Source organism: Mustelus asterias, chromosome 4 (genome assembly GCF_964213995.1).
Source record: "Mustelus asterias chromosome 4, sMusAst1.hap1.1, whole genome shotgun sequence".
Classification (NCBI taxonomy): Eukaryota; Metazoa; Chordata; class Chondrichthyes; order Carcharhiniformes; family Triakidae; genus Mustelus; species Mustelus asterias.
Window position 1 is genome coordinate 104,754,472 of NC_135804.1, and position 18,873 is coordinate 104,773,344.

At 42.6% G+C, this 18,873-nt stretch overlaps 1 protein-coding gene across 8 annotated transcripts in view; it reads left to right on the forward strand.

Annotated features, from left to right (window-relative positions):
- The window catches only part of clcn5b (chloride channel, voltage-sensitive 5b), a 140,289-nt gene that overhangs the window by 119,108 nt on the left and 2,308 nt on the right, over positions 1-18,873 (forward strand). For all 8 annotated transcript variants that reach the window (XM_078211514.1, XM_078211519.1, XM_078211516.1 and 5 more), the window contains 5 exons: positions 2,318-2,398; positions 8,797-9,342; positions 12,709-12,895; positions 16,249-16,647; positions 18,351-18,567. In XM_078211514.1, the coding sequence (XP_078067640.1) occupies positions 2,318-2,398; positions 8,797-9,342; positions 12,709-12,895; positions 16,249-16,647; positions 18,351-18,567 (1,430 nt within the window). The remainder of the gene's footprint in view (positions 1-2,317; positions 2,399-8,796; positions 9,343-12,708; positions 12,896-16,248; positions 16,648-18,350; positions 18,568-18,873) is intronic.

Below are 18,873 nucleotides of genomic sequence, written 5' to 3' on the forward strand. Positions count from 1 at the left end.
TGTCTTGATGCACCTGTACAGGGCATTGGTGAGGCCGCAGCTGGAATACTGTGTGCAGCATTGGTCCCCTTATATGAGGAAGGATATATTGGCATTGGAGGGAGTGCAGAGAAGGTTCACCAGGTTGATACCGGAGATGAGGGGTTTGGATTATGAGGAGAGGCTGAGGAGATTGGGTTTGTACTCGTTGGAGTTTAGAAGGATGAGGGGGGATCTTATGGAGACTTATAAGATAATGCGGGGGCTGGATAGGGTGGAGGCGGAGAGATTCTTTCCACTTAGTAAGGAAGTTAAAACTAGAGGACACAGCCTCAAAATAAAGGGGGGTCGGTTTAAGACAGAGTTGAGGAGGAACTTCTTCTCCCAGAGGGTGGTGAATCTCTGGAATTCTCTGCCCACTGAGGTGGTGGAGGCTACCTCGCTGAATATGTTTAAAGCGCGTTTGGATGGATTCCTGATCGGTAAGGGAATTAAGGGTTATGGGGATCAGGCGGGTAAGTGGTACTGATCCACGTCAGATCAGCCATGATCTTATTGAATGGCGGGGCAGGCTCGAGGGGCTAGATGGCCTACTCCTGCTCCTATTTCTTATGTTCTTATGTTCTTATGTCTGCGTGACAGAGATAGACAGGTGTGTATATCTAGGAAATTGGATCAGGAATTGGCTAGCGGATAGGAAACAGAGGGTGGTGGTTGATAGTAAATATTCATCATGGAGTGCGGTTACAAGTGGTGTACCTCAGGGATCTGTTTTGGGGCCACTGCTGTTTGTAATATTTATTAATGATCTGGATGAGGGTATAGTTGGGTGGATTAGCAAATTTGCTGATGACACCAAAGTCGGTGGTGTGGTAGACAGTGAGGAAGGGTGTCGTAGTTTGCAGGAAGACTTAGACAGGTTGCAAAGTTGGGCCGAGAGGTGGCGGATGGAGTTTAATGCGGAGAAGTGTGAGGTAATTCACTTTGGTAGGAATAACAGATGTGTTGAGTATAGGGCTAACGGGAGGACTTTGAATAGTGTGGAGGAGCAGAGGGATCTAGGTGTATGTGTGCATAGATCCCTGAAAGTTGGGAATCAAGTAGATAAGGTTGTTAAGAAGGCATATGGTGTCTTGGCGTTTATTGGTAGGGGGATTGAATTTAGGAGTCGTAGCGTTATGTTGCAACTGTACACAACTCTGGTGCGGCCGCACTTGGAGTACTGTGTGCAGTTCTGGTCCCCACATTACAGGAAGGATGTGGAGGCTTTGGAGAGGGTGCAGAGGAGGTTTACCAGGATGTTGCCTGGTATGGAGGGGAGATCCTATGAGGAGAGGCTGAGGGATTTGGGATTGTTTTCGCTGGAAAGGCGGCGGCTAAGAGGGGATCTTATTGAAACATATAAGATGATTAGAGGTTTAGATAGGGTGGATAGTGATAGCCTTTTTCCTCTGATGGAGAAATCCAGCACGAGGGGGCATGGCTTTAAATTGAGGGGGGGTAGTTATAGAACCGATGTCAGGGGTAGGTTCTTTACCCAGAGGGTGGTGAGGGATTGGAATGCCCTGCCAGCATCAGTTGTAAATGCGCCTAGTTTGGGGGCGTTTAAGAGATCCGTAGATAGGTTCATGGACGAAAAGAAATTGGTTTAGGTTGGAGGGTCACAGTTTTTTTTTAACTGGTCGGTGCAACATCGTGGGCCGAAGGGCCTGTTCTGCGCTGTAATGTTCTATGTTCTATGTTCTATGTTCTATATGCCAAAAAACCATGTCCTAATACTGAACCCTGAAGGACATCACTCTTCAGTTTGAAAAACAGCTGTTCACTGCTTCTCCCTACTTTCTGCCTTGCAAACAATTTCATATCCATGCTTCCACTGCCCCTTTAAACCTCTGGGCTTTAATTTTGCCAGCAGACCTATTATGTAGTACTTTATGGAACTTCTTTTGGAAGTCAGTTTACACAACAGCTGGAAATAAACTCAAGAGTTTAGAAACACATGTCTGATACTTGACGTTTCTTCAATGTAGCCAAACGTAACCAAGATATAATGCACACTTGGAAATTTGGGTGTGGACTTTCCATTCATTCTTGCAGAATGCGGATGTATGAAAGTAATGCATACTTTGAATGTTTAACCCTTTTGTATGTGGATTCTCTCTCTTCCACCCCCATTATAATTACAGATTGTGCAGTGCCTCAGATCATTGTCCATAAAGCACCACCTAAGCTTTTGTTAAGTGTGTTTCGATTCCATGGCACATGCACTAATGAGGGATATGAGTACACCTTTGTTTGTCAAACTCTGCATTGTGTATTCTTCATTGACTTTTTCTAGGTACTATCCGCAGCTGCAGCAGCAGGTGTCTCTGTAGCTTTTGGTGCCCCCATTGGAGGAGTTTTATTTAGTCTCGAAGAGGTAGGATTTTGTTATAATTTTCACATTTAGACCATGTTGTGGAATATCTAAATATACTCGACACAGAGTCAGGTGTAGGTGAATCAAGCAGCAGTTTATTCAATAAAAGTATGTATGTGGAAGATAGCACCCTCTGGTTGCTCTAAGAGGCTACTCGAAGTTACAAAGTTTCTTCCATATATTTGCACCATCCTCACATTAGTTCATCGTCATTCGTTCATCATCGGTTCACACTGTTCTTATCTCACACATCTAGCTCTGTACATCCGCAATCACAAATTAAGTCACGGAATGACCTGACCTTCAAAACATACAACGCCGGCAGTTTTTTCAGTGAACTGCTGGCGTTGTATGACGATTGTCCAATTGTCTGTTTATCTTAGCCTGATGCGGAGATGCCAGCGTTGGACTGGGGTAAGCACAGTAAGAAGTTTCACAGCACCAAGTTAAAGTCCAACACGTTTATTTGGTAGCACAAGCTTTCGGAGTGCTGTCTCTTCATCAGGTGAGTGAGGAACTGTGTTCACAAACAGGGCATACATAGATACAGACTCAATTTACAAGATAATGGTTGGAATGCAAGTCTTCACAGGTAATCAAGTCTTAAACGGGCAGACAATGTGAATGGAGAGAGGGTTAAGCACAGGTTAAAGAGATGTGTATTGTCTCCAGCCAGGACAGTTAGTGAGATTTTGCAAGTCCAGGCAGGTTGTGGGGGTTACAGATAGTGTGACATGAACCCAAGATCCCGGTTGAGGCCGTCCTCGTGTGTGGAACTTGGCTATCAGTTTTTGCTCAGCGATTCTGTGTTGTCGTGTGTCATGAAGGCCACCTTGGAGAAAGCTTACCCAAAGATCAGAGGCTGAATGCCTGTGACTGCTGAAGTGTTCCCCGACAGGAAGAGAACACTCCTGCTTGGTGATTGTCGAGCGGTGTTCATTCATCCGTTGTCGGAGCATCTGCATGGTTTCGTCAATGTACCATGTCTCAGGACATCCTTTCCTGCAGCGTATCAGGTAGACAACGTTGGTCGAGTCGCAAGAGTATGTACCGTGTACCTGGTGGATGGTGTTCTCACGTGAGACGATGATGAAATTCAATAAGGTTACCTTTGAACACTGCATCATCTCACGTGAGAACACCATCCACCAGGTACACGGTACCTATTCTTGTGACTCGGCCAACGTTGTCTACCTGATACGCTGCAGGAAAGGATGTCCCGAGACATGGTACATTGGCGGGACTATGCAGACGCTACGACAACGGATGAATGAACACCGCTCGACAATCACCAGGCAGGAGTGTTCTCTTCCTGTTGGGGAATACTTCAGCAGTCATGGGCATTCAGCCTCTGATCTTCGGGTAAGCCTTTTCCAAGGCGGCCTTCACGACACACGACAACACAGAATCGCCGAGCAAAAACTGATAGCCAAGTTCCACACACGAGGATGGCCTCAACCGGGATCTTGGGTTCATGTCACACTATCTGTAACCCCCACGACTTGCCTGGACTTGCAAAATCTCACTCACTGTCCTGGCTGGAGACAATACACACCTCTTTAACCTGCGCTTAACCCTCTCTCCACTCACATTGTCTGTGCCTTTAAGACTTGATTGCGTGTAAAGACTTGCATTCCAACCATTATCTTGTAAATTGAGTCTGTATCTATATATGCCCTGTTAGTGAACACAGTTCCTCACTCACCTGATGAAGGGGCAGAGCTCCGAAAGCTTGTGCTACCAAATAAACCAGTTGGACTTTAACCTGGTGTTGTGAAACTTCTTACTATCTTAGCCTGACCATGAGGTCACATTCTTTGTTACACCAAATCTAGCGATTATTTTTACTGCAAGCACTTTAAAATCTTATGCCAGAAATTTGGTCAAGCCCAAGTATCCCGTTGTACTACTTCAGACCACAAGAACCTTTTGATAACAAAGAGAACCTGCAGGGACCAGGTAGCAGCACAAGTTTGTACTTGGATGATGGGCAAAATTCAATAAGGTTACCTTTGAACATTGCATTGATAACTCCTGAGAGCATTGTAGAAAAGCTTGTCCAGACAATCTAATCATTTTATAGAACATAGAACAGTACAGCACAGGACAGGCTCTTCGGCCCTCGATGTTGTGCCGAGTTTTGTCCGAAACCAAGATCAAGCTATCCCACTCCCTATCATTCTGGTGTGCTCCATGTGCCTATCCAATAACCGCTTGAAAGTTCCTAAAGTGTCCGACTCCACTATCACAGCAGGCAGTCCATTCCACACCCCAACCACTTTCTGAGTAAAGAACCTACCTCGTACATCCCTCCTATATCTTCCACCATGAACCTTATAGTTATGACCCCTTGTATTAGCTCCATCCACCCGAGGAAATAGTCTCTGAACGTCCACTCTATCTATCCCCCTTATCTTATAAACCTCTATTAAGTCACCCCTCACCCTCCTCCGCTTCAAAGAGAAAAGCCCTAGCTCCCTCAACCTTTCCTCATAAGACCTACCCTCCAAACCAGGCAGCATCCCAGTAAATCTCCTCTGCACTCTCTCCAATGCTTCCACATCCTTCTTATAGTGAGGTGACCAGAACTGCACACAGTATTCCAAATGTGGTCTCACCAAGGTCCTGTACAGTTGCAGCATAACCCCACGGCTCTTAAACTCAAACCCCTGTTAATAAAGGCTAACACACTATAGGCCTTTTTCACGGCTCTATCCACTTGAGTGGCAACCTTCAGAGATCTGTGGATATGAACCCCAAGATCTCTCTGTTCCTCCACATTCCTCAGAACCCTGCCATTGACCCTGTAATCCGCATTCAAATTTGTCCTACCAAAATGAATCACCTCGCACTTATTAGGATTAAACTCCATCTGCCATTTTTCGGCCCAGCTCTGCATCCTATCAGTGTCTCTTTGCAGCCTACAACAGCCCTCCACCTCATCCACTACTCCACCAATCTTGGTGTCATCAGCAAATTTATTGACCCACCCTTCAGCTCCCTCCTCCAAGTCATTTGATAAAAATCACAAATAGCAGAGGACCCAGCACTGATCCCTGTGGTACACCGCTGATAACTGATGTCCAGTCTGAAAATTTTCCATCCACCACCACCCTCTGTCTTCTATGAGATAGCCAGTTATTTATCCAATCGGCCAAATTTCCCTCTATCCCACACCACCTTACTTTCTTCATGAGCCTACCATGGGGAACCTTATCAAACGCCTTACTAAAATCCATGTATACGACATCAACTGCTCTATCTTCATCTACACACTTAGTTACCTCCTCAAAGAATTCAATCAAATTTGTGAAGCAAGACTTAGTCAGCACAGATTCGTGCTGACTATCACGGATTAAGCTGCATCTTTCCAAATGGTCATAAATCAGGAGTCAGAAGCTCAAAGCTCAGGAGCTTTTCCATTAACTTACCGACCACCGAAGTAAGACTAACAGGCCTATAATTACCATGGTCATTCCTATTTCCTTTTTTGAACAGAGGAACAACATTCGCCACTCTCCAGTCCTCTGGCACTATCCCCGTGGACAGTGAGGACCCAAAGATCAAAGCCAAAGGCTCTGCAATCTCATCCCTTGCCTTCCAAAGAATCCTTGGATATATCCCATCTGGCCCAGGGGACTTATCAACCCTCAGGTTTTTCAAAATTGCTAATACACCTTCCCTCAGACCATCTACCTCCTCCAGCCTATCAGCCTGTATCCCAGTCTCATCCTCAAAAACATGATCCCTCTCCTTGGTGAACACTGAAGAAAAGTATTCATTTATCGCCGCTCCTATCTCTTCTGACTCCATGCACAAGTTCCCACTACTATCCTTGACCAGCCCTAACCTCACCCTGGTCATTCTTTTATTTCTCACAAGAGTAAAAAGCTTTGGGGTTTTCCTTGATCCGACCCGCCAAGGACTTCTCATGCCCCGTCCTAGCTCTCCTAAGCCCTTTTTTCAGCTCATTTGTTGCTACCTTGTAACCCTCAAGCAACCCAACTGAACCTTGTTTTCTCATCATTACATACACTTCCTTTTTCCTCTTGACAAGACATTCAACCTCTTTTGTGAACCATGGTTCCCTCACTCGGCCATTTCCTCCCTGCCTGACAGGGACATGCCTATCAAGGACATGCAGTATTTGTTCCTTGAACAAGCTCCACTTTTCATTTGTGCCTTTCCCTGACAGTTTCTGTCCCCATCTTATGCTCCCTAAATTTTGCCTAATCGCATCATAATTACCCCTACCCCAATTATAAACCTTGCCCTGCTGTAAGGCCCTATCCCTCTCCATTGCAATAATGAAAGACACCGAATTGTGGTCATTATCTCCAAAGTGTTCTCCCACAACCAAATCTAACACTTGGCCTGGTTCATTACCCAGTACCAAGTCCAATGTGGCCCCACCTCTTGTCGGCCTATCCACATATTGTGTCAGGAAACCCTCCTGCACACACTGTACAAAAACTGCCCCATCCGAACTATTCGACCTATAAAGGTTCCAATCAATATTTGGAAAGTTAAAGTCACCCATGACAACTACCATGTGACCTCCACACCTATCCATAATCTGCTTTGCAATTTCTTCCTCCACATCTCTATTACTATTTGGGGGCCTATAGAAAACCCCCAACAACGTGACCGCTCCTGTCCTATTTCTAACTTCAGCCCATATTACCTCAGTAGGCAGATCCCCCTCGAACTGCCTTTCCACAGCCGTTAAACTATCCTTGATTAACAATGCTACTCCTCCACCTCTTTTACCACCTTCCCTACTCTTACTAAAACATCTATACCCCGAAACTTCCAACAACCATTCCTGTCCCTGTTCTAACCATGTCACCGTAATGGCCACAACATCGTAGTCCCAAGTACCAATCCACGCTCCAAGTTCACCTACCTTATTCCGGATGCTCCTTGCATTGAAGTAGACACACTTCAACCCACCTTCCTGTCTGCCAATACACTCCTGCGACCTTGATACCTTCCTCAGTACCTCACTCCACTCAACACTGGCTTCTGGACTACAGCTCGTTTTCACATCCTCCCTGACAAATTAGTTTAAACCCCCCGAAGAGCCCTAGCAAATTTCCCTTCCAGGATATTGGTGTCTCTCTGGTTCAGGTGCAAACCGTCCTGTTTGTACAGGTCCCACCTCCCCCAGAATGTGCTCCAATTATCCATGAAACTGAAACCCTCCCTCCTACACCATCCCTGCAGCCACGTGTTTATCTGCACTCTCTCCCTGTTCCTCAGCTCGCTAGCAAGTGGCTCCGGCAACAAACCAGAGATGACAACATGGTTTGTCTTGGCTCTCAGCTTCCACCCTAGCTCCCTAAATTCCTGTTTTAAATCCCCGTCCCTTCTCTTACCTATGTCGTTGGTACCGATATGTACCACGACTTGTGACTGTTCCCCTTCCCCCTTAAGGATCCTGAAAACACGGTCCGAGACGTCACGGACCCTGGCACCCGGGAGGCAACATACCATCCGTGAGTCTCTTTCGCTGCCGCAGAAACTCCTAACTGTCCCTCTAACTATCGAGTCCCCAATAACTATTGCTCTCAAATTTTGGCACCTGTTTTGTTTTCTCTAAATCTGTGTCTGGTTTTGATCCAATCCATTGATTTCTATGTTTCTTTTTGCCAGACTATTTATATGAAGGCATTTATTTTAAGCACTTTTGATGTTTATACAAGGTAAAATTTTTCATTTTTGGAGTATTGAATGCAATCTGCCAAAGATAATCGCAAACCAATTCAACATGGATGTTTGTAAAATGTTTTGTGAATATATTCCTTGTTTCAGCATTCCAGAATCCTCCAGTATTGCACAGGGCTACGTGAGTGTTCCAACACTGAAACAGATTTGTTAAAAGCTGTAGGGATCATATTCAAAGTCACTAGCCAGACGTTTTCAGCCCTTCACAGCAGGATTGTCCAATCTTGTCGATCTGAACAGAAAGTTTTGATGGATAGTTGGCCCTGCCACTAGAGAACCAAGAACCCACATTGGAGGGAGGGGTGAGGGAAATTTTAACAGTGATTGTCCTCGAGAGAATAAATAAATGAGACCAATCTGGGGGAGGACAAATTGTACTAACTCGACATCAGAAACAACCTTGTAAAGTAAGTGAGCCAACATCCTTGCCATAAGAGGCAGATAAACCTTCCTTTTGGGACAAGATTTTGAATCCAATGGTTCTTGGCTTTAGCTACCTTTCCCGTTGTTGGCTTCGGCAAATAATTGCCTGATAACAAGGAACGCCCTGGTGGAATTGACAGATAGTTGTGCAATTTAAATTGGAAGTATTTGTAACAGGATATACCAGTATGTTTCAAAAGACTAATTTACAATCTCCTCTTTGACATTTTTTTATTTTTTGTCTCCAGGTTAGTTATTACTTCCCTCTGAAGACTTTGTGGCGATCTTTTTTTGCTGCATTGGTTGCAGCCTTCACACTCCGGTCTATTAATCCATTTGGGAATAGCCGCCTCGTGCTATTCTACGTAGAATTCCACAGCCCCTGGCATTTGTTGGAATTAGTTCCTTTCATCCTTTTGGGAATCTTTGGAGGACTATGGGGAGCGTTTTTTATTCGTGCCAACATTGCCTGGTGCAGAAGACGCAAGACCACCAAGCTAGGAAAGTACCCAGTTCTTGAGGTCCTTGTTGTGACAGCCATCACAGGTATTATAGCTTTCCCTAATGACTACACTAAGATGAGTACCAGTGGGCTCATTTCAGAGTTGTTCAATGACTGTGGACTTTTGGACTCATCACAACTCTGTGATTATATTAATGATGTCAACAGCACCAAAACAATCGATGACTTGCCAGACCGTGCAGCAGGGAAAGGTGTTTACATGGCAATGTGGCAGCTGGCTCTTGCACTCGTGTTTAAAATTTTCATCACGATATTCACATTTGGAATGAAGGTAAGAGGAATTTCGGGGAGACAAATATTTTATGTGACATTGGATGCTGAGCATGTAATGATGTGTGAATGGATTTACTTACTGCGTTGTGAATGTGCAAAATGATATATAGCAGAACAAGTACAATACAATATAATTATATTCAATTGCTGGGTGTGTTATGGTGAAAACCTATTCTGACATAAATTGACATCTACGCCTGTGCATTTCCATCAGGGGTCACTGAGTAGCAATTAGAACTCTGGTTATTCTTTGCCTTTCCCCTATTCAATTCATTGGAAAATAAATGTAGGATCCTTATCATCACCACAGCTGAGATCAGCCAACCTGACACCTGAGAAGGTACAGTAGATGAAAAATGGCATTTCTCGGATGTAATCTTAAACTGAGGTATCTGACTCTTCAGGTGATCATCCAAGGTCACATGGTATTCTTTTTAATTAATTCTTTCAGATGTGAATTTCGCTGGTAAAGCCAGCATTTGTTGCCCATTTCTAATTGTCTTTGAGCTGAGTGGCTTGCTCGGCTGTTTCAGAGGCCAGTTACAAGTCAACCACATTACTATGGATCTGGAGTCACATGCAGGCTAGACCATCTCATGATAAGAAGTCTCTCAACACCAGCATAAAGTCCAACAGGTTTATTTGATATCATGAGCTTTCGGAGCTCCTTCACCTGATAAAGGAGCAGCGTTCCGAAAGCTCATGATACCAAATAAACCTGTTGGACTTCAACCTGGTGTTGTGAGACTTCTTACTGTGCCTACCCCAGCCCAACGCCGGCATCTCCACATCACGTCTAATTGACAGATCAACTTCCCTAAAGGACATTAGTGAATCAGATGAATCTTTACATCAATCAATGATAGTTTCACGGTCGCCATTTCAGAGACTAGATTCAATTAATTGAGTCTAAATTCACCAGAAGCCGAGATGGAATCTCCCACATGGGAAACTTATTGAGAAGGCTAATGCACATGGGATGCAGGATGACCTGATGAGGTGGATTCATAATTGACTTAGCGGTAGGAAACAGAGGATGGTGACAGACAGCTGCTTTAGTGGTTGGAAGCCAGTGACCACAGGGATCTATGCTGGGCCCACTTTTTGTTCGTCATTTATATAAATGACATAGATGACTATGTGAGGGGTAGAATCAGTAAATTTGCCGATGACACAAAGATTGGCTGGGTGGTTAACAGTGAGGTTGAGTGTCTTGGGTTACAGGAAGATATAGACAAGATGGTCAAATGAGCAGATAAGTAGCAGATGAAATCTAATTCTGAAAAGTGAGAGATGATGCACTTTGGAAGGAGTAATTTGACAAGGGAGTATACTATGAAAGGTCTGACACTGGGAAGTTCCAAAGAACAAACGGACCTTGGCGTGTTTGTCCATAGATCTCTGAAGAGGGAAAGGCAGGTTAATAAGTGGTGAAAAAGTCATATGGCACACTCACCTTTATCAATCAGGGTATAGATTACAAAAGCAGAGAGGTCAGGATGGAGTTGTATGGAACTTTGGTGAGGCCACAGCTGGAATACTGTGTGCAGTTCTGGCCGTTACATTATAGGAAGAACGTGAAAGCACTGGAGGGGGTGGAGAGGAGAGTCACCAGGATGCTGCCTGGGATGGAACATTTAAGTCATAAAGGGAGGTTGGATAGGCTTGTGTTGTTTTCTCTGGAGCAGAGAGGACTGAGGGGCGACCTGACTGAGGTATTCAAGATTATGAGGGGTTTGGACAGGGTGGATAGGGAGCAGCTGTTCCCCTTCGTTGAAGAGCCAGTTACGAGGGGACACAAGTTAAAAGTGAAGGGTGGGAAGTTTAGGGGGGATTTAAGGAAAAGTTTTTTTACTCAGAGGGTGGTGACGGTCTGGAATGCACTGCCTGGGAGGGTGGAGGAGACGGGATGCCTCACATCCTTTAAAAAGTACCTGAATGAGTTCTTGGCATGCTATAACATTCAAGGCTATGGGCCAAGTGCTGGCAAGTGGGATTAGGTGGGCAGGTCAGGACCTTTCATGCGTCAGTGCAGACTCGATGAACCGAAGGGCCTCTTCTACACTAGTATTTTGTGGATGCAATTAATTTTATTGGAACAGTTAGATAATTTTAGGTCATTTTTATTATCACATATGAAACCTGATTGCTCCAGAGCTTCAAGATCTTGTTCCAACTAAATTAAGTGTACCTATTTAGAGTACTTGGAAATATGTATGTGCAATGGAAATAATTCAAACAAAGAAAGTCTAAATGCTAACAATCTTAGAAACCAAGTTTGCTCTAATGGGGACAGGAGGCAAGGCTTAGAAATGATAAAGCAAACAAATTAACTGGGTGTGCAAATTTACTTAATTGAAACTGGTTATGTGGCTGTTGGGCTAGGCAAGCTGATATGTCAGAGAGTCGGTGCAGACTTGATGGGCCAAATGACCTCTCTCTGCGCTGTAGGGATTCTATGGTTCTATTCTATGGTTCCATTACTTTTGGTTCCCTCATCCAAATCATTGATGTGTATTGTAAATAGCTGGGGCCCAAGCACTGATTCCCACGGGACCCCAATCATCACTGCCTGCCAATTCAAAAAAGACCCATTTATTCCCACTCTCTGTTTTTTGTCTGCTAACTAATTCTCAATCTATGCCCATATATTATCCCCAATCCCATGTACTTTAATTTTGCTCTTTTGTGGGACTTTACCAAAAGATTTCTGAAAGTCCAAATATACCACATCCCATGCTGCATCCTTATCTATTCTACTAGTTACGTTTCCAAAAAATGTTAAAAGAAACTTCAGTAGGTTGGTCAAACATGATTTCCCTGTCATAAATCCATGTTAACTTTGTGTAATCCTGTGGATATTTTCTAAATGCCCTGTTATCACATCCTTTATAATAGACTAGCATTTTCCCTACTACTGATAAGTATTTACATTTCATATATCTTTTGGGATTTTTTTCTTGACAACATATCCTCTTTTATATTATATGCTAAAGGATGAGAAACAACCTGCAAGTAATGCCTTTGGACAATACATTGAAATTGTTTCCCACCTGGAAATCAGCTCCTGCTTTTAATGTGCTGTGCCCTGTTTTGTGGTGGAATAGAACATCACAGTGTTTTATGACAGAGCAGGACAATATGTTGTCGCTGGCATAATGAGTTTAGATTGCAAAAGTGGAGTGGCTACCATTATATGATTAATTGACAATATTAGTACTTTATTTATGTTGGAGTGGCTACCTCCAATTGGATGTGTGCTGTGGAAATGGAATGTGAATGGTTATACTAATAGGGTCTACGACAACAATAGTTGTATGCCTTAAATCTCTGATGTGACTGCTATTCTCCAATATTTATGCAGGTTCCCTCAGGACTCTTCATACCAAGCATGGCTGTGGGTGCTATAGCTGGAAGACTTCTAGGAGTGGGAATGGAACAGCTGGCTTACTATCACCATGACTGGATCATCTTTAGAGGTTGGTGTAGTCCTGGGGCTGACTGCATCACTCCTGGGTTGTACGCAATGGTCGGTGCTGCTGCTTGCCTAGGTAAGAATACAAACTCGTGAGAAAACAAAACAAGTTGAGATTTGTAATTTAGGGATAATAGTTCTTCCCCCACTGCCCAATTTCTTTTGTGTCCAGTAATATGCACTGCTCCCTGCATTGAAAACCATTGTTCCTTCCCTGTGAGTAAGTGAAAATAAAGTTTTGTGACATATCACATTGTCTAAATGTTTCAAAGCTATAATTTATTATATTTTGGCTTGTCTTGCATGAGGGAGTCATTCTGGCTCCCGGCAATCAAGTTAATGAAGAAGTCATCCTATTTCCTTTGGTAGTATTGATTGAGGATACGGAGAGAACGCTGTGATCACAACCTAAAATAATTTTAGTAAGCCATTCCTTTTTTCAACAGTGTTATTGCAATTCAAGTAGTCGATCTTACTTCCGTTTTAAACCAAAAGCTACAGTCCTGCACTCTCCTGCTCCTCTGATGAGCACATCCTCATCTGGACACTCACAATCCTGGATCGCTGGTGCTCATTGTACTTTGTTTCTCTCCAAGCTATTCTGGAAAACGCACTACACTTAAACTGGGCTCAAGTTCTGCATTAACTAAACTATATTTATAGACAGAAATTAAGTAAGACCCATGCTAAACAGTACATGTTTAAGTAGATGACAGCAGTAAAAATGCTGGATTTTTAAAAACTACACACGGCTCCTGAACAGTGGTTAATACAATCAAATTCTTATTATGTGTAATCCGCAACATCTTCCTTGGATTCCATTCAGCATCTCCTTTCTATCATTCTTTCACACTCTCTCCCACAGTTTTTCAGATATGGCCTTTACTGAGCCAATAGTTTAATGTTTAGGTGGATGCTGTGCACATCTTCTAAACAAGGTCTTCCTCACTTAATTATTAACGTACAGTGAAAGCTGTAAGTTATAGATACCTTGGGGACTAGTACAGCTGTCATTTTTTTGTCGGCTTGCATATTTTAAAAATAGTAATTTTATGTATTATTAAAAAGAGTCAGTAGATTGTGGAGTTCTTTACCTATGTATTCATTGCAGCAGAGGAATTGCTGTATCTCAGAGATAGAGTAGTTTATCTGTGTGCCAAGTATACCTCCCATTCCATAAAAGTAGTTCCTTTCACAAAATGCGCTGCCACCTCACGCTGATCTGCACATAATGATCGAACAAGAATTTGGGGGCAGAAAATTAGCAAGCTGCAGGAGGGAGGCACCCATGATGCCAACTCAAGTTAGGTACGACAGCTTTGCAACAGACAATATCCCATGTTTTAAGTTGGAAAAGGCCTTGATGCATTGAAAGCTGTAAGTAGTTTTTAATTGCATCAGACATCCAGTTACTGGTCATTGAAAGTAACTGACTTCGGAGTGTCTCAAGTATATTTTACAATGGAAGTTAATGGAGACTCTTAAACTGACGCCTGCAAAATAGATCATATTTCAGGAGTGTCTTTTTATACTGGTTTCACTTTCTTGAAGTAGGGAGACTTTACACTTTCCCCAATCTCCCCAACCTCCATTTTACATTCATACAATGCACATACTAATTTATGTCTATATATAATTCCAAGATGGCACTGGAGCAAGGCGACCTCTTGCAAACTGTGCCCAATATACCTTCTAATTTTATCTTTTACTCTCGTTCTATGCTTCTAAAACTTCATTCTAGCTCTTTTACACCCTAGCTATGACTGTAACACTACATTAGAACAAAGAACAATACAGCACAGGAACAGGCCCTTCGGCCCTCCAAGCCCGTGCCGCTCCCTGGTCCAAACTAGACCATTCTTTTGTATCCCTCCATTCCCACTCCGTTCATATGGCTATCTAGATAAGTCTTAAACATTCCCAGTGTGTCCGCCTCCACCACCTTGCCTGACAGCGCATTCCAGGCCCCCACCACCCTCTGTGTAAAATATGTCCTTCTGATATCTGTGTTAAACCTCCCCCCCCCCCCCCCCCCTTCACCTTGAACCTATGACCCCTCGTGACCCCTCATTCTGCACTCTCTCGTTTCCTTCTCTATGAACGGTATGTTTTGTCTGTATAGCACGCAAGAAACAATACTTTTCACTGTATGTTAATGCATGTGACAATAAATCAAATCAAAATAAAGCCATTTCTAACTCTGCCTACCTTTATACAGTAACAATGCCATAAATTTATTTTATGTTTGATGCTGAAAGAACACAATCTTCAAAAAGTGTCTTGGGTTTTAATATTCACCACAATGAGTAGCTGGAATCTTAATCTTTTTAATAGCTTATCAAGATGAGTGAGCACCGTTACTCATGGATTGAAAGGTCTACCTATTAAAGCACTTCAATCATCATTTGGGGCTTGAATCCATAACCTGGTAATTCAGAGATAGAGAGTACAGCCAACAGTTCACTCATGTCTTTCAGAGAAGGAAATCTGCTGTCCTTACCCGGTCTGACCTACATGCGACTCCAGAGCCACAGTAATGTGGTTGACTCTGAACTGCTCTCAGGCAACTAGGGATGGGCAATAAATGCTGGTCAGCCAGTGACGCCCATGTCCCACGAATGTATAAATAAGAAAAATAAACAAAACTGAGTCAGGTAACAGTTTGTGCAGGCCGATTATACCAGGATATCTCCACATTTATATACGTAACAATAAGCAAACTAAAATGTAATTCATTGTCTGAAGTTCTTCAGGATGCTATAATGATGTGATAAACTGGAAGCGTTTGTTTTTATTGGACAATAGTGCCTGGGCTTTGGTCACTGTACCTTGACTAACCCAACCCAAATCACCACAATAAGAGCCTAGGCCACTCAGCCTCAGTTTCATTGCTTTTCATCCCCTTCTGGCTGACCTGATCCAACCTAAAATATTCTCTCCCTGCTCCAATCTACAGAGCAGTTGAGTGCCCCGAATCTGAATCTGGTCATTAAAATAATTATCCCCTTTAAAAACATTTTGGTGATTTTTAGTTTACAAAATAATACATTTTATTTTGATTCTGATCATTTTGAAGATTGGAAGAAAGGAAAGTGATCCTGTCGAGGAACCCATGGATTAATAATGTTCAAAGGCACTGAACATTGAATGTTCTATGGTGCAAAATGTTGCATCGCAAACAAAACGTTGACTTCTTTTAAAGCTATGTTGTGGTTTATATTGAAGCATTGTAACATAGAGCTGAATACAAATTATGTATTCTGAGTGTGTCGCTTGAAGCAATTTATTATAACATCTTTATTCTGGTTAGTGTTTATAGCTGATCTTTTTATAATTGACCTGATCATGGTACTATTGATCATGAAGGATTATTTTGTGGAAGAAAGTCTATTGACTATCCTTCAAAGCTGTAAATTTCTGTTTCTACAGGTGGTGTGACCAGGATGACTGTATCATTAGTGGTTATCATGTTTGAACTAACAGGCGGGCTGGAGTATATTGTGCCATTAATGGCTGCTGCAATGACCAGTAAATGGGTGTCTGATGCAATTGGACGAGAAGGCATCTATGAAGCACATATTCGATTAAATGGCTACCCATTCCTGGAGGCAAAGGAAGAATTTACACACAGGACTTTAGCAATGGATGTAATGAGACCTCGACGCAATGACCCTCCTCTGACCAGCCTCACTCAGGATGGTATGAAGGTAGAAGATGTGGAGACAATCATTAATGAAACAACGTACAGTGGATTCCCTGTGATAGTATCAAAAGAATCCCAGCGACTTGTAGGCTTCGTCCTCAGAAGAGACCTAATAATTTCGATTGGTGAGAGCTTTGAATTGTGTAAAGTAATAGCGCATTCTTAGTAAAATAGCATTTCATGCTTTGAAAAGTTAAGTACTGATTTATTGTAAAATGCTGACTTAATGTAAACCTGCCTGTCGCTCTGGCATAAGAGCCATCTGTTTAGAGAGGGGAGAAATAAGTAATTTTAACAAATTGGTAGAGGGTTGAGAATGATCTGCTGCAGCAGTTATATTCATATCTTCCATAATTATCTGTGCAGTGTTAGGGTATTCATCTGATAACATTTACATTGCACTTGTATTAATATCAGGTTTGATTTGATTTATTATAGTCACACGTATTGGTACAGTGAAAATATTGTTTCTTGTGCGCTATACAGACAAAGCGTACTGATCATAGAGTACATAGGGGAGAAGGTATGGGGAGGGTGCAGAATGTAGTGATACAGTCATTAGATATTAGTGAGGGATAACAAAAACAAAATTCTGGAGCATCTCAGCAGATCGGACAGCATCTATAGCGAGAGAATAGAGCCAACATTTTGAGTCAAAATGATCCTTAATCAGAGCTGGGATTGGTGAGGGGTATCATTCTTTATGATCATTCTATATAGGCATATAATACTTGGTAGTATTGGCTCATGATGTGGTAACCTCCATTCTGCTCCATTAGATAATAAGTATAAGGGGGGAATTTTCCCATTTTTTGGCAAAATGGTGCAGGGGGTGGGAAAACAGCATTAAAGCCACCAACCCCAACAGCAGTGTTTTCCACCATATCATTTGCCTCATAGCTGGAGGAAAATGAAGGAGTGGTCCCAGAGCCTGCACCGCCAGCAACTTGGGTTTTAAAAGATCACCCTCTTTAAAGGCCACCCTGATGTGGAAGCTCCCCACCCCAATTGAATGTCGGGATTCCCATTGAATCATTGGTGGGGTTGAAGATAATTGCAACAGGAAAATCGTAAATCGCACTTTGGGCCTCCCGTGGGATTTTCCATTCCACCCACCAATCCCGCCTGCCGAAAACAGGAGTGGAAAATCCCTCACTGTGTTTCCTTGTGTAGTATTAGGTATTGATGATTGATGGCTCCTATTGACTGCTGTAATATAAGGTATTGATGAAATAATGACCTCCCATTGTTGGGGGTGTGGAGGATTGATGAGGCAGGAACCCCCTATTGTCTGTAATATTTATACCTGATGAATCTGTCATATCAATGTGTTGAGAGATGTGCTTTTTTTCAAAACAGTCATAACCAAAGGACATAACTGGATAAAAGCAAAATACTGCAGATGCTGGAATCTGAAACATAAACAGAAAATGCTGGAAAATCTCAGCAAGCAGAGAGAGAATAGAGCCAACGTTTTGGCTCTGACAAAGGATCATCCAGACTCAAAACATTGGCTCTATTCTCTCTCCACAGGTGCTGTCAAACCTGCTGAAATTTTCCAGCATTTTCTGTACATAACTGGATAAAAAGCTTAAAACTTATATATTTCACACTAACACTTCGGACCAGTCTAGTAATATAAAAATTAATTTTCTGTGCCTGTTTTCAGTTATTAAATAAATGGTATTCCTATATATTACGAAGCTAACACATTTAGATTACGTGATTATTACCCGCCCAGTTGTTGATGATTGTAGTTAATGATTTGGTGATAGAAAATATTGAAAATAATGGCTAATATTTTTTTTTCTCCTGCATCTGCTTATAGAAAATGGAAGACAGCGACAAGATGGAATTGTCAGCACTTCTATTATTTATTTCACTGAACACCCTCCTGTGCAGCTTCCAAACAGCCCAGCTGCACTCAAACTGCGCTCCGTCCTGGATTTGAGTCCCTTCACAGTGACAGATCACACACCCATGGAAATAGTGGTGGACATATTCCGCAAACTGGGCTTAAGACAATGTCTTGTTACTCACAATGGGTGAGTTTTACACACTGGGTTTTGTCGAAGAGGGAAATAGTCAAACATTCAAACTTCCATGGCCTGAAAATTCCTGAGATTAGATTTATAAATATGTACGGAACTGCCAGGTATACTGAATAAATTCAGCACTCAAAATTAATTCTGAATTTACATGCATCATCACCATCTTTTGCTCAGATGAGTGACATCCACTGCCATAAATTTCCTATAACCATAATATGTTCTGTGGCTCCAGTCACTGAAATATACAGAAGAGCAGTATTACATGGACTGAACACCTTTGTAGTAATGCTGTACTTTAAC